The sequence below is a fragment of the Telopea speciosissima genome, chromosome 3 (assembly GCF_018873765.1).
Source record: "Telopea speciosissima isolate NSW1024214 ecotype Mountain lineage chromosome 3, Tspe_v1, whole genome shotgun sequence".
NCBI classification, from domain to species: Eukaryota; Viridiplantae; Streptophyta; class Magnoliopsida; order Proteales; family Proteaceae; genus Telopea; species Telopea speciosissima.
Window position 1 is genome coordinate 30,939,768 of NC_057918.1, and position 17,204 is coordinate 30,956,971.

General features: G+C 40.7%; 1 protein-coding gene across 3 annotated transcripts in view; it reads left to right on the forward strand.

Annotated features, from left to right (window-relative positions):
* LOC122655923 (SET and MYND domain-containing protein 4) overlaps positions 1-13,098 on the forward strand; it is an 82,821-nt gene extending 69,723 nt beyond the window's left edge. For all 3 annotated transcript variants that reach the window (XM_043850311.1, XM_043850312.1, XM_043850313.1), the window contains exons 12-15: positions 2,462-2,628; positions 3,963-4,077; positions 4,412-4,492; positions 12,858-13,098. In XM_043850311.1, the coding sequence (XP_043706246.1) occupies positions 2,462-2,628; positions 3,963-4,077; positions 4,412-4,492; positions 12,858-13,070 (576 nt within the window). In that variant the 3' untranslated portion in view covers positions 13,071-13,098. The remainder of the gene's footprint in view (positions 1-2,461; positions 2,629-3,962; positions 4,078-4,411; positions 4,493-12,857) is intronic.
* The last annotated feature ends 4,106 nt before the right edge of the window (positions 13,099-17,204 follow it).

Genomic DNA, 17,204 nt, shown 5'->3' on the forward strand with positions numbered 1-17,204 from the left:
TGCCGATTCTAATTAGGAATACCTAATAAGAATCGGCTAAGGGAAGGAAAATTAAGAAGAGGAAAAAAAAGACCCCTATCGGGTAAGACATCATTTTAACATATTACAAGAACAAGGACAAGCATACAGTTGTGCAACTTACGGTAGAATAAAGAGAGAAAAAATAAAATAAATCTACCTCAGGGTATGAAAAGCATTATACCCCTGTGGTAGCACATAACACATCTCAACAGTCCCCCTCAAGCTAGAGCATATATATCACCCATGCCTAGCTTGGAGTATCCTTCAAGAAAAGTAGGCCGAATAAATGCCTTGGTGAACAAATACCCAACTGGCTACCAGTACTAACAAACGCTGTAGCAATTAACCGCTTCATAACAACATCTCTTACAAAGTGACAATCGACCTCAATGTGCTTGGTTTGTTCATGGAATACTGAATTGCTTGCAATATAGAGAATAAGAAACCCAAACTCCTGTAGAAGAGACTTCACCCACAACTACTTAGCTGTAGTGTGAGCCATAGCTCTGTACTCAGCTTCAGTCACCTTTATTGATGTTTATGTGCAAATATTTCACCATCATTTGCCCCAAATTTCTGATATGGATCCATTGGAGTATCAACATGTTTAGAAGCTGACATACCAGTACCAATCAGAAGATCACACATACATCCTCGGATAAAGGCTAATGCCTTTGCTACTCCTCACAATTTCAATTCCCAGAAAATACATGAGAACAGTTAAAATTTTCATCTGAAAATTGTGCCTTAGATAAGACCTTACTTCTTCAATGCCAAAAGAGTCTTTACCAGAGATAATGATGTCAACAAGCACAACTATCCTGGAATCACGACAACAAACAAAAAACGAATGATTAGAGTAACATTGGGTAAATCAATACAAAGTAACAACCATACTGAATTTATCAAACCATGCTCGAGAGATTATTTCAAACCATAAATAGCTTTATGCAATTTGCACACCTTGCCAGTACTCTCCCCCTAAGAAACATGCCTAGGAGGTTGCTCCATCTATACCTCCTCAAGAAAATCACCATAAAGGAAAGCATTTTTAATATCGAGCTGATACAATGCTAATCAAGATTAACGACAATGGATATAAGTATGTGAACAGAATTCAATTGAGCGACGGGTAAATGTCTCAAAATAGTCGACACCATCCGTTTGAATGTACCCTTTTGTGACCAACCGAACCTTGAGCTGCTCAACAGAGCCCTTAAGATATACTTGATAGTATACACACAACAACATCACACGACCTCCTTACTTGGAGGAAGCTCAACCAAGGTCCATGTCATACGAGAAAGGAAGGCCTCCATCTCCACTATGGTTCAAGGTCTCAGTTTCAGACCTGGTTTCGGCCAGGCAGAAAACCGAGTTGGGCCGAGATCTCGGTGAGTTGGTGCTTTTTTTTTTTTTGTTGAACTCGTTGCTTGGTTTCGGTGGGTTTTTGACCTAGTTAGGTCATGAAACTAGGTATACAACCTATTTTGGGCCATTTAAACAAAATGGCACTATCAGATTTTGAAAAATCAAAGTCTAAATATGAGTTTGACTTCGGACCCTAGGTTGGTAGGCTACGACGTACATGGTCTCTAACTCTCTAATAGGCCCTATTCTATGCATAATTAGTAGTAACAAGCATACAATTAATATAAAACAATTTAAATAACCATTAGAAATGTAAAAATGTAAAATACACCAATCTTATCTCACCTCTATCACACAAACAAGTGTCGTGCTGGATCAAAACCTTGAGACTTTGATTGACTCTACTGAAGCAAGTTAGCCTGTCTGTGACACATAGGCTTCCCATGTCATTTATCTTCTTGTTCTTTTGCACTACTCAAAATGACATCGTTTTGGGGGAGGCATGGGGAGACCAGAGAGGAATTAAGAATAAGCATCTGGCCTTTATATGCACTAATATTGTGTATTATCATATTCCCATAGTTAATGCCTCTGAAACTAAAAGTAGTAATTGATATTAAAGTTGTTTCCTTGACTAGTATAGGCCCAACTCTCAGAATAGCCTTGACACCCTGAGACCGAGGTCTAGACCTTATAAGAAGGGAAGTAATGTAAGCCTTAAACTACTGTTCTGAGCCTTAACTCTTGAAGGACAGGAATCTGGTCGGCTTTCCTAAATGTCTTGCCTTTCATCACCTTTAAAAATATTGGTTCTGCTACTGCTATTTAAGACCTCAAAGAAATTTCCTTTTTCATATTTAAATAGGGCTTTATTCATCTGATCAGGTCTCTTATGTAGGATCCATTGAGTGGTGGACTGGTGGGTTTAACCCCCTGCCTGTGAATCAAATAACTTCTAGCCATTGGTAAACCATGCTGATAGTTTATCTAGGGGTACTTTTGGTTTGGTGTGAACATGAAGAATCCAATGTTATTTTCATAGTTGCTGAAATGTTTACATGCTCTAAAGGTTGATAAGCTGAAAGTAGAAGACATCAATAAAGTGGCCCACATGTTGTTTCAACAAAACAAAGGAACCCTTCGAATTCATCCTGGATACTGTTTGAATTGTGGTTCTCAACGTGATCTGGAATCTTCACATGCCACAGCCAAGCAAGCTCGTATTTATGTCAAGAGGTATAGTGCCTTTCTCTATGTATTGCATTAAGATTTAAGAATAGGTAAGCGATTTAAGTGTACCTTGACACATATAGTATCCCTTTGTGGGATTGCTTACAAACTGTGTTGTCTCATATTTGATGCTTAATAGAAACAAATAACCCTTTGTGTCATGTTATGCTCCTCCATAGCTTCCTATCTCTGGTTGGTCTAAATACACTTAAATTTTGAGTTTAGTTTTCTGATCTATATTTTCAGTAGCTTATCTCTAGGATTTTAGGGTCACATTTTATATGGTCAACTGTGTATGCAGACTGTAGGGAGTTCCCAGTGCACGAGGCTCCCGCCACTGCGGGGTCTGGGATTGCTTTACAAACTCTGTTGTCTCATATTTGATGCTTAATAGAAACAAATAACCCTTTTTGTCATGTTATGCTCCTCCATAGCTTCCTATCTCTGGTTGGTCTAAATACACTTAAATTTTGAGTTTAGTTTTCTGACCTATATTTTCAGTAGCTTATCTCTAGGATTTTAGGGTCAAAATTTATATGGTCAACTGTGTATGCAGACTGTAGGGAGTTCCCAGTGCACAAGGCTCCCGCCACTACGGGTTCTGGGGAGGGTCATAATGTACGCAGCCTTACCTCTGCTTTCACAGAGAGGCTGTTTTCAGACTCAGACCCATGACCACTTGGTCACAATGGAGCAGCCTTACCGTTGCACCAAGGCCCGCCCTCTCAGTAGGGGGGGGGGTCTACGCAGCCTTACCCCTGCTTTTGCAGAGAGGCTGTTTCTAGACTCAAACCCGTGACCACTTGGTTACAATGGAGCAACCATAGTTCGAGAACTCGCGAGATCTCGCCGAGTTTCTCGGTTTTTGGAAAAGCCGAGACGAGACTGCCTACGAGTCTCAAAAGTGCAATATATCAGCAAGATCTCAGATCTCGGTTGGATATCGGTTTCGACCCATTATTTTAACCCACCTACCACTTAAATACCTTACTTAATTGGACAAAACTCGACATATCTCGGTGAGATCTCGGATCTCGGGTTGACCCAAAGTTGAGGCTTCGAGTTGAAAAAAAAAAAAAATGCACCAACTCGGCGAGATCTCGACTCGTCTCGGTTTTTCCAAGAGTCGAGTTGGTACCGAGACCCGAGTTTTAGTACCTTGGGAGCAACCTTTACCGTTGCACCAAGGCCCACCATCTAGACTGTGTACATCCATATTCATTTGTGTAATTATTCATTCATGTATACATGTAAGCATGCTATGTCTGTATTTGTGTATGCTTCTTCTTTTTTGAATATGATTACACTCATATTAGAATTTAAAATTCTGCTCTTAACAGATTGCGGGATGCAATAGATTCAAAGCAAGTTTCAATAAATGTACTCTCAGATGCTTTGCAATCTCTTGATCTGTTGAGATCAACAATACATTCATACAACAAGGAGATAGCAGAGGTGAGTTCAACCCAACCTATAATTAACTAATTTTGTATCAAAACAACTCCTGAAAAATGAATTTGGATTTAGTGAATTATTTGAAAAATGGAAAATCGGACGAGGAAAATAGAATATTATTTTTGGCAATCTTAGCTATCCTTCATGTAAGCAACAGAAGTGGTTCATGAGGTGATTACAACACACTTACAAATGCTGATAATGATAATAACAGTACCAACAGAAATGGTAATGTCGATGAACAACTATGGGGAGTTACTCCATTGAAGAAAAAAAAAAGGGGGGGGGGGAGAAAAATGACAGAACTCCTGTCTGATGTTGTTTGCAATTGCAGGCAGAGGATATTATTGCAGAGGCATTTTGTTCGCTTGGAGATTTTCAAGCTGCCATGGACCACTGCAAAGCATCAATTGAGGTATAACTCTTGTTAGGAATGTTAGTAGATGTTTAGTTCTATTTTAACATTGTATACCTTTATTTGTATTAGATTGTGGCCAGGATAGTACCTTCTGCCCATACCGAGAACCATTATTCATTGTGTGATATCCTTCCTTACTATCCCAGTTTCGACTTTCAACATGCTCCAAATTACTTAATGGTGCTAGTAGTGGTCATTGTTGCACATGGCCAAATTATCTGCCAGCATTCTCATTCATTTCTGGCGGCCATTAAGGTGAGATTAGTGGTCATGGATATGTCTCATAATGTCAAATTGTAAAAAAGGGGAGATTATTTGTGTGGAATTCCGTGAATACTGGCTTGAGTCAGAGTGACTACAGCCATCTTTATTTATAATAAAGAGAAGAACATTTTGGAATGAGTACAAGGACAGAAATACCCTTATGACTATTCTACCCCTGAACCCATATTACAACACTCCCCCTCAAGTTGGTGCATACATATCAAACATGCCCAACTTGCTGATTATAGGAAAAAATAACTTAGTACTGATTCCTTTGGTAAGGACATCAGCCAGCTGTTCACTAGACTGAATAAATGGGATACAAATTATTCCTTGTTCTAACTTCTCTTTGATGAAGTGCCGATCAATCTCAACATGTTTGGTACGATCATGTTGAACTGGGTTATGAGCAATGCTGATTGCGGACTTGCTGTCACAGCAGAGCTGCATAGTCAGATCAGCATGCATCCCCAAATCTTGAAGAAGCCCCTTTAGCCAAATAAGCTCACAAATACCTTGCGCCATAGCTCGGAACTCAGCTTCAGCACTAGATCGAGCCACAACAGCTTGCTTTTTGCTTCTCCAAGTAGTTAGGTTTCCTCCAACAAATGTGCAATACCCAGATGTGGACTTCTTATCATCAGGACTCCCAACCCAATCTGCATCAGTGTACGCTTCTATCCGGAGATGGCTATGTGGAGAGAACAAGACTCCTTTCCCAGGAGATGACTTGAGGTAACGGAGAATTCTGTATGCTGCTTCCAAGTGAGAAGAATGAGGATCATGCATGTATTGGCTGACAAGGCTTACCGCAAATGTGATATCTGGCCGGGTATGTGAGAGGTTGATCCAACTAACCTCTGATAACTGCCTTTGTCCATCGGGTCACCTTCCTACTCTTCAAAAGTGTGTTAGGCTCCAGAGGAGTATCTGTTGGTTTACACCTAAGCATCCCTGTTTCTTTCAATAAATCTAAGGTATATTTCCTTTGAGAGAGAGATATGACCTGAGCTGAATAGGCAACCTCAATCCTTAGGAAGTACCTTAATCTACCCAAATCTTTGACTTCAAATTCATTGCCCAAATAAGTCTTCAACTTTTGGATTTCCTGAGCATCACTGCCTGTGATCACTATGTCATCAACATAGACAATCAACACTGTCACTTGCTGTTCTATCTTCTTAACAAACAATGTGTGATCAGCATTGCTCTGCTTATACTCATAAGCAATCATAGCCTTATGGAACCGGCCAAACCATGCCCTTGCTGATTGTTTCAGACATATAGGGTCTTTTTCAGCTTACATACCTTTCCCTGAGTTTCTGAAGAAGTAAAACCAGGAGGTATCTCCATGTAGACATCTTCCAAATCTCCATGCAAGAAGGCATTCTTCACAGCAAGTTGCTGGAGTTCCCATCCTTGATTCACAGCACAAGAGATAATGACCCGTACAGTATTCATCTTTGGTACAGGAGCAAAGGTCTCTTGATAGTCAATTCCTTGGGTTTGAGTAAACCCTTTGGCAACAAGTCTTGCTTTGTACCTTTTAAGCCATCAGCCTTGTGCTTCACAACAAATACCCATTTACAACCAACGGGTTTTTTTCCTAGTGGAGGACTCACCAAATCCCAGGTTTGATTTTTCTCAAGGGCATGCATTTCTTCATTCATCGCATCCTTCCATTTCTGTTCGGCTATTGCCTCCTACCAATTGTTAGGGATGGAAATAGAGGATAAAGAAGATACGAAGGCATGGAAAGCAGGAGTTAGTGAGTTGTATGACACAAAGTTAGAAATATGGTGCAATGTACAACTCCTCTTTGATTTTCGAACAGCAATGGGTAAATGAAGACTGGGATCAAGAGAAGGCTTACCAGAAATCTGACTAGGAGCAAGACTTGGAGTAGGAACAGATGCCGATTGAGTAGGATCAGTGGTGGTGCTCTCTTTGTACAAAGGGCCGTCCAGAGCAAAATCAGTTCCCCGAGTGTACACATTTCCTTTGCCTGTTGTTGCTGTCCCTCTTCTTGTTCTTGACTTGTAACTCCATCTCCAAATTCAACAGAAACATCCTCTGTAGTTGGTATCTCAATGTCTAGAGGAGCAATCAGCGGAACCTCTTCACCACTTATAATCTCCCCTTGCAGAGGTTCCGGCTGTTTAAAGTAAGCCTCAGACTCTCGGAACACTAAATCCATAGTGACAAACACTTTTCGGGTAGGAGGATGATAGCACTTATACCCCTTCTGGGTAGCAGAATAACCAAGAAATATACATCGCAGCCCCTTGGGATCAAACTTGTTGTGTACATGGTGATTCCTGGCAAACACAACACAACCAAATACTTTGGGGGACACAACAAAAGTCGATTTCCCACAGAGCACATCCAATGGGCAGCGGCCATCCAGAACACGAGATGGAAGTCGATTGATAAGATATGTGGCTGTAAGGACAGCGTCACTCCAAAAACGAGGAGGAACAGCCATAGTGAATATAAGAGAACGACCAACCTCCAAAAGATGTCGGTTCTTGCATTCTGCCACCCCTTTTGAGTAGGAGTGTCAACATAAGAGGTTTGATGAATGATCCCATGGCTGTCCAAATATGACTGAAAGACACCATCCATATACTCCTTCCCATTATCTGACCGAAGTATCTTAACCTTGGTATCGAACTATGTCTCAACCATCTTATGAAATAAAGTAAAACATGTGAAAACATCACCTTTACTATGCATCAAATACACCCAAGTCGTCCGGCTGAAACAGTCAATGAAAGTGACAAATCATCGAAACCCAGAGCTAGAGACACAACGGGCAGGGCCCCACACATCAGAATGTATCAAACCAAAAGGATGCAAGCTTCTAGTTTGCTTTGCCAAAGTGCAAGCATCACAAGAAAAATTATGTTTGTTACATCTTTTCACTAAACTGGGAAATAAATTCGACAAAACACCAATCGGAGGATGGCCCAAACAACGATGCCAATTATTCAATTCAAAAAGTGCAGAATCAAAATCAGAAGATGCAGGCTGAGATGTCAAAGTTCCCCGGGAACCGTCAAGCACTTACAGACCACCAACCACCTTACCACATGCAATCGTACTGTCCGTTGCCAAGTCCTAAAATTAACAATGGGTTGGAAAATATGTTACCTTGCAGTTTAAATCCTTAGTTATGCTACTAATGGAAAGCAAATTAGTAGTGAACTTCAGAACATGTAACACAGATGAAAGGGTAAGAGAGGAAGAACACTGCATAGATCCCTTTCCCGAGATAGGAAAAAGAGATCCATCAGCAACACGAACCTTACTCTGACCTGATAAAGGAAAATATGTGGAATAAAAAGAGGAGGAACCGGTCATATGGTCGGTTGCCCCTGAGTCAATTGCCCAAGAATCGGGCATGACTGAGGTGCAATTCCCACCAAATGAAAGATGTGTGGAAGGTGTATTGTGAGTAGTAGGCAGAGAGAGAGTCGAGGCAGCCAAGGAAGGAGATACAAATGTTGAAGATGTGTTCAAACGAGTCACCATATCCCGTAAATTTTGCAAATCCACCATAACCTGTGACAGAGAAGGATCAGGCTGGTCCTCAGTAGTTGCTTGATGAGCACGGGTGCTATTGGGCCGATTGGAACCACCCCTCCCATGCCCGCGAGTGTCTACAGGGCGACCATGAAGCTTCCAACAGCGGTCCTTCGTATGCCATTCCTTCCCACAGTGATCGCATTTGATGGGAGGGCGATCACCAGATGTCCGATCAGTACTAGAACGAGAAGAGCCCCCATGGGAAGACTGTGAACCAGAAATATAAGCCGAGCGCTCCTGAGTAACAGGGTAAACCATGGTTGTGCGTCGACTGTCCTCAGCTGAAAGAATCATATAGGCCTGTTCAAGAGTTGGGAGAGGTTCGCGATTTAAAATATTCGGTCGGATATGATCAAACTCAATATTCAGGCCGGCCAAGAAATCAAAGACGCGTAAACCATCCTCCCACTTCCGGTAGGCCGTGGCGTCAACATCAGTGGTTGCAGTGAAGGTGCCCAGAAAATCCAACTGCTGCCACATCGTACACATGGTATTGTAATACTGAGAAAGTGTCAACTCCAGTTGTTTTGTAGAGTGGATTTTTTGATGCAGTTCATAGTATTGGGTAGCATTCCCAACCTGAGAATTAGTATCTGACTGTCTTCCATATTTTTACAGTTGAATCAAGAAGGTATCGCCCAACAATTTCTTGGTCCATGGAATTAACCAGATACGACATGACCAAGAAATTAAAATTCATCCAACAATCCTGTGTAGAGCCAGCCTCGGTAGGCCTGACCGTGGTACCCGTGATGTAGCCAGACAAGCCACGGGAACCAATAACAAACAAACATGATCAAGACCATATAAGATAATTGCTGCCATTTAACTTGATGGTGTTCACTGAAAACGGAATAAAGTCACGTTGCGACGAACCATCAGAACCAGAAGAGGCAGAAGTGATCTCTGAAACTTTAGGCATGTTGGCTGGAAATAAATCGCAGAATCCAAAGACAAGGCCTCCAAAAAAAATTAGATCATAAGGAGGAAAAAAGGACCCTCGGTGGGAGTCAACTCACCACCAAGGGTGGGGAAAAATTAATGGCGAGGGGAGAGAACCTCTCACGAGAAAAAAAGGAAGGGCGAGAGCCCTATGGGTCTGGCGGTGGAGGCGGAAGGAGGTGGGAGCCCTACAGGGGCTGGCGGTGGTGGTGGAAGAGGGTGGAAGGCCCTATGGGGGGGTGGTGGAAGAGGGTGGGAAGCCCTGCGGGGGCTGGCGGTGGTGGCAGAAGAGGTCGAGAGACCTACGGGGGTTGGCAGAAGGTAGAGGAGGGTTGGTGGTGGTGCGGAGGGTTGGCGGAAGGTGGAGGCTGGCGGTAGTGGCTGTACTTAGGTTAGAAGCACGAAGGAGAAGAGAGAAAGAGGGGGAAAAAATTTCAATTCCCATATTCCTGGAGTATTTTTGGCTTTGATGCCATGTTGGAACCACTTCCTCTAAAAGGCCGACCTTGTAGGAAAGGGAGGAAACAATATGTATATCATGCAGGAGCTCTAACACGGCGGACTATCCAAAGGGGGACACGGGTGGATAAATAATTTCAACACTTGCCCGCTCTCAGAGGAACTCGATACCGTGACCCCTGCCTGCTCTAATACCATGTGGAATTCCATGAATACTGCCTTGAGTCAGAGTGACTACAGCCATCTTTATTTATAATAAAGAGAAGAACATTTTGGAATGAGTACAAGGACAGAAATACCCTTATGACTATTTTACCCCTGAACCCATATTACAACAATTTGCCTTTGGATGAGGTGGTGGAATTTAAAAGCAGAAAACTTGAAATCATTTACTGATAATTTGCTCAAACAAGGTTGGACTTTGATGGAGACACTAATACGATGTGAAACAAGATAACTACTTGCATTATGAAGGTTGCTAAAGATGTCCTAGGTGAATCTAAAGGAAAACATCATTCATCTAAAGAGAATTGGTGGTGAAATGATGCGGTCCAAGCAGCCATTAAGGCTTAGAAAGCTAGTTTGAAGACATAATAAAGGACTAAGGATGTAGAGGATTTAAAAGGTATAAATGTGCTAGAAATGAAGCTAAGATAAGAGAAAGGAAGACTAGAGATTTTGACCATGTTAGATGCTTTAAAAGTGAAGAGGATAAACTTCTAATAAGGGATGAGGACATTAAGGAGAGATGAAAAAACTATTTATACGGCTTAGAGTAATAGTGCCCCAGAAGGTTGCATTACCCATTAGGACACCACATGTCGTAGATATATACAAAAAATTAGGATGCTTGAAGTAAAATATGAGGCAAGGCCCCAAATCCAGATGGGTCCAATAGAAGTGTGGAGAAACTTAGGAATCTATGGCTTATCTTGGCTAACCAATTTGTTTAATAATATTACGAGCACAAGAAAAATGCCAGATGAATGGAGAAGAAGCATTTTGGTTTTGTTGTATAAAAATAAACGTGATATTTAGATCTGTATTAAATATAGAGGCATAATGAGTTATACTTTGAAATTATGGGATGGATAAAGTGGAGAGGTATGTCCGGAGTGTTGTGTTATTGACATGTTACTTTAAAGGAAAATTTATAGGACAGTCATACGACCGGCTTGATGTATTGTGCAGAATCTTGGGCAGTTAAGAAACATCATATAGATAAACTTTGTAGCTGAAATGAGGATGTTGAGATGGATGTGTGGTAAAGCTATGAAGGATAAAATAAGAAATGAACAAATTAGAACTGATTTGGGAGTAGTTTCGATACATGATAAGCTATGAGAAAGTCGTTTGAAGTGGCATGGCCATGCTCCAGTATGGAGAAGTGATTTGATGCAGGTTGAAGTAGCTAACAGAGCCTGTGGTAGACCTAAATGACTCTTGGAGAAGTGAGGGAAGACATGCATAGCGTATGCCTTATAACCAAGTATGGCTTTGAATAGTGCTGATTGGAGGGTAAGGATCCATGTAACCAACCCTGTTTAGTTGGGAAAAGGCTGAGTTGAATTGAGTTGAGCTGAGTATTCTCATTCTTTGCTGCTTCCTAGTTGTACAGTTCATCATATACAAAATTCTCGGTAATCTTTTCATCAATCTATTTCAAATATGACAAAGTTACTGTCCAAAGTAGGATGAGATGCAATCACATACTGGGCAACACTTGTGATGTAGATAAGTCACTTAGGGCTTATTTTATTGGGTTGGGTCACATATGTATTGGGACTTTGGTCCCATGGGTTTATTTTGTAATTGGCCAATTTAATGAGCCTAAAATTGGGGTAGAAAGTAGGAAAACGGGATTTACTTCCTCAGTTTAGTTAGAGTCGTATTTTGAGTCTATTTTCTTTATTATTTCACTTTCTTAGTCAATTTAGGTTACCTTATTAGTTAAGGATAGGGTTAGGCCTTTCCTTTTTAGTGTCTACGTCTATTTTTGAGTTTTTTTCTATATAAGTTTGTAAGGGAGGCCAGCATTAGACACGAATTTGATTAATTAAATACTGGCTTTAGCCTTTGAGAAAATCCTGAGATAGGTTGGGTGAGATACCCAGGCTGAGATAGCCATTCCCTTCCCCCATCCCCTTCCATCGGTTCTTGATTCAAAATCCTAATTTCTGTTAAATTGAGTTCTAGAGTGCTACAAGCTTTTGGGAGTTTTTTTACATCTACAATGTCATTCAATTGCAGCTCCAATGGCTTCAACTGGTTATTAATTTTGTGAGATTCTTTCTTTTGGTTATCTTTTGAGATCTCATCATTCTTCTCCAACCAATTTTGAGATCCCATTGCTGTCTTTCTTGTTCTTTGGAAATTTTTTATAATTTTAGTTCCCATTGTTCTCTTGGTTCCCTCATATAATTTCTTATTTATTGGAGGGTTTTCTATTTGATCCTGCCTGGGATTAGACCTATATAGGTTCTAGTCTTACATTAACTTCAGTTTGGTGGATATAGGATTTTGGTTGGAACTTGCATTTTTTTGTCAGTCCAAGAACACAATGCATAATTCGGGTTGATTTTAAACGGGTAAAGCATTCAAAATTATGTTTTTATGACATTAATTTGCTTGTAAGTTGTAATTTATTTATCAATTTTCAGATGCAATTACAATAACCTTCTGAAGAATTGGGAAACTTCTCATTGGAAGTTTCTACCATCATTTGGATTTTCTGGAAACCCTTATATCCTTATATGAATCCTTCTCATATCTTCAGCTGTTCAGTCGCAACATCCTTGCTTCTGTTCCTTCTCATATCTTAATGGTCTGTTCCCTGGTAAAAGTAGCAAATGGTTATCCTAATGTCGGCCTCTCCTCTTTCATATGTGTTTTAAGCTGTTGATGTCGTGGTCTCTAATTCATGTCTGGATATCTGGTTATCCTATGTCGACCTCTCCTCTTTCATTTGTGTTTTAAGCTGTTGATGTCGTGGTTTCTAATTCATGGTTGGATATGGGAGTTATCGTGATCTTTTGAATTCATTAGCTATTGGCTTAATATAATGTAAGAGTGATCAAGTCTGACTAAATTTACATGTTTGAGTTGCCAGATCTTGGAGAAGCTTTACACCACCAACCACATTGTCATCGGGAATGAGTTGGTTAAGCTTGCAACTATTCAATTGTCCTTGGGTGAGTCAACTGTAGTGGAAATCATAAATCGATTAGATAAAATATTTTCAATGCATTATGGACCTCATGCAACCAGATTATTTCCATATCTGCAAACCCTTAAGGGAGAATCCAGCAAACACACTGAGTAAGGTCGTCCACTCTTTTATTGGAGTGCAATTGGGGTATAATATAACAGCTGGGGGTTTATTGTTTCTAACACCCAAATGCAGGTCTCCTTTTGTTTTTCCAGTTTTCTTCATTCTTTTTTCCTGTTTGTCCTTTTATTCTTTTGTGGTTTCATACTTGTTCACCACTTTCCATCGTCTGTGATGGTTTTAAGGACTAGGTTTCTCTTCACCAGTGGTGAAAAGGAATATCTTCTCCACAACCCATTGGTACCATCGGATTTGCACATGGGAAGGGGGGGGGGGTTTAGTAACGATGGCACAAGACTCCAATCATGGTGTTAAATAACCAGTGTGGAAGAGATTCCTCTTCTCCAACGGTGAAGGAATCCTTGTTTTAAACTTTGCATCTAAAATACACTAATAATTTCAGTCAGGTTGAGGATTCTCAGCACATGAAGACCTCTCAACCTGTTTAGGATTCCAACCACAGAAAGATTTGTTCAAGCATATTTTTTCCTTGGAAAACTCAAGACAAGGGCTTTATTTGGAAACTATTGTTCAAGGAAGCTTGCTTAGTATGAAAAAAGCTCCATCAAAATAGTTAATCTTCGATGGGAGTTTATACATATAATGGGTTGCAACCAACTGTTGGATATCTATGAAAGTGTCTGGATTGGCTATATCTTAATTTTTAGCCTTAAATTCTATCCTGCCATGGAATGTCTGTGTGCTGCATTGGTATTCTGTGCATTTTAATTGTTGGTGTAGCCACATGGTCTTGGGTTGAACCTTAACATCTGACGAGGGGACCTTGGGGTTTACATGGCCATAAAGTTTCAATATCGTCTTAGTTGCCACATGGCACAACGAGAATCAAATGTCAACAATGTGTTATTTTTATTACCCTTAAATTCCATCCATTAAAGTAATTTTAGAGAAAGCCCAAAAGATATGAGGGCGAGAGAAAGAGATAGGGAAAGAGAGATGGTCATTATACAAAACAGCAAGCCACACTTGCTATTTAAAATATTTAAACATTAGTTCTAAATTCTTTAGATTTAAAAATATTTTTTAACTCTTAGAAAATTAACTGTTAGGTTCCACAAGTTCAGCTAAAACAGCAAGTTACACTTGTTAGCCCACTATACAAAACCCTCATTAATCACTTTAATATTTAAAGCATGGTTATAATAATGTGGATGGGCCCCACAGGTAGGACTCACCACTCTAGGTAGCCATGGTCCAAATATGGACTGATATAAGTCCTTAAACTATTTATAAACAGGCTCAAAATTTTAAAACGATATGGGCCTCAGTAGTTTTTTATTTTAAAAGGAAATAATTGATTGGGCGGGGCCGGGCTGGACCGGGCCAGGCCGAGTTTCAGAAACCCCGCAAGCAAAACCCATAAACAATGCCATTTAAAGTTACATAATGGGCTTAAGCCCATAAGGGTTTAAAACTCATGAAAGGACCTTAAAGATGTGTTTAGGGATGCAACAGGGTTGGGTTGGACCGGGCTTTTTAAAACCCCAACCCAACCCTGAGTCCCCTTAGCTGGGCCCAGGCCTTACCCGACCCTGACTCAAGGCCTGGAAAATCCAACCCTGACCCGCCCTCAAGGTCTGGCCGGGCTGGCCCTGATTGGCCCTGATCATGGAGTGGGGGAAGGGAGAGATACATGGACTGGACTGAGTTGGGCTCGGGAAAAATACTGTCAATTTTATATAAAATGATACTATAATGAAATATACTATCACTTATTATCTTCATATATAATATATTATGGGAGAATGCTCTTTGTGCCGGGGGCGTAGGCTGCGCCTAGACACATGGGGGCGGGTGCAATGACCACCCTGTCCCCCTGAAGGGCAGGCCCATGTGTTTGGGCACAACCTGCGCTGCAGCATAGAGATCATCAGCCCATATATTATATAATAAAATATGTGTAACATTTAAAGTTTATGATATATACAGTATATCAATATATATTTTATAGTATAACTTTAAACAAGGTCGGGTTGGGCTAAGCTCAGCTTGATGCCTCAACCCTAGCCCAACCCGACCCTGACTCAGGACCAGAAATTTCCAACCCTGACCTACTCTTAGGGCCAAATATCCTAGCCTAGGCCCTGTTCGGGCACAGGGTGGGTTCGGGCCGACAGGGCCAAACTTACACCCCTAGATGTGTTTATTACTTTTAGGGTTTTGAAAACCCTAGTAGCACCACTAAATGACTCTACAATACATCTTTTTCCTCATGCAAGCTAATGTAGTTGCCGTTGTAGGGGAAGGGATCATCGGCCACCTGAGGGCTAGTTGTGAGCAGTAGTTGGCCTACATTTGGGCTAGCAGCAGTTGTTGTCAGCCTGTGTGTGGGTTGTGTGGGTTGACTATGGGTAGCAATTGGCCAACTCGTGGGCTAACAGTGGTTGTTCCCGGCCTACGGATTGGCTACTACATCCATGCTCACCTGCAAGTGAAGATGCCTGCAAGGTCTAGGGCGAGACATGGAGAGTGCTGTTGGTCTTGCTGCATGGATTATGATTGCAGAGCCCTAGCAACCATAGTTCTCATAGCCACGTATCAAAATTAAGACAAATGCAATCAGATCCCCACACATATATGTCCATGCACCCTCTTGTAATAGATTTTCAAAGCCATGCTTTATCACTTGGCAAACTCTGCTTGGACTAAAGCTCGACATGTAAGTAAAGGATCTTAGGTTTTATTTGTCCACAAAATTGGTCTTACACTATATTACACCAAAGACTGAAAAATGGAATATGTTACAAAGGAGGGACGTAAGTACGATCCCTCGACTTCCTAAGCCGTAACAATTTTGCAGTGGTGCCAACCAATTGTGGTAGCAGTTGCTAAAAAAAAAAAAAAAAAAAAAAAAAATTTTAATACCAAACACGATGTCAATTTAGCCCCCCAAAAAATCACAAGTTCCATGCCAAATGGTAAAGCACACGGGAGCATCAAGTCCGTCAACAGGGACAAGATTTTCATTTTACATGGTGGGTGGTCTTTTCCACTTCCCTTTTGTGTCTGGCACGAGGGACGTGTTCTTCTTGTTCCCTTAAAATATATATATTCTTCTTTTAAATACACTGACTTAAATTAAAATGGGTTTCACAGCAGCTTGTTTACAAAAGTTGTGTGACCCAAAATCTGCCACATATCAGCTTGGATGGGACCATTCTTTTGTGAACAGATAAACATCGAGATCCCTATAATTTTAATTTTTGGTACTGAATTTTATATGCAGATTTTCCATCTACCAGAAAACAAACAAAAACATATACTTCCTCTATACATGAAATTGATTGGATGAATTATTTCACAAAGGAAAAACTGATTGGCTAAACTGGTACTACCCACTGGTTGAAGTGATTTGCTTTCCTTATATAGAAGAAAGAAAAAATACTAATAATAAAACAAGTGCGTATAATTTTTTTTTTCTTTTGCGTAAATCGCATTAAATTGTTATATAAATGAATAGATTGATCGATGGGCATTGCATTTATAGTTGGAAAAGTGAGAGTTCAGAAGTGGGGGCATTTGACTTGAAAACCACGCATGCTGCCCTCGCTGGTGAAGTGATAATTAGTAGTTCAGAATGCAATTACTGCAATACGACCTTTTTTCGTGCCAAATCACTGCCTTCCAAACCCGGATAAGTTCCAATTCCTTGAACTGGAAGACTCAAACTTCAAAGACACTGCTTTCTAGAATTCTTGTTCTTTCTTTTGCTTCATCTTCTTAAACTATGATTAAATCTTACGAAATTTATTGAAATCATTATCCTCTCTAGGTGGGTCTGGCTGAGATCGAGGAAACGTTACCAACGTCATGGCGTAATCAAACACAACAACACTGAACGTTCTAACATTATCCCTATCCAGGGGCAACCGCCGGCACCACCAAAGCTTGATTCACTTCTAAGACAAGCCAAACGCTCTCTCTCTCTCTCTCTCTCTTCAACAGTCATGATCACCCCTTTAATATTTCGTACGAGTCATTATTATCTACTTCACCTGACACTCTCCACTAGTAAGAACCCAATATCCATCCAACCAAACAAGAAGGAGAGGGGAGAGGGTTGAAGGAAAGAGAGGAAAGATCGAAGAAGGCTTTACAGGCTTTTGC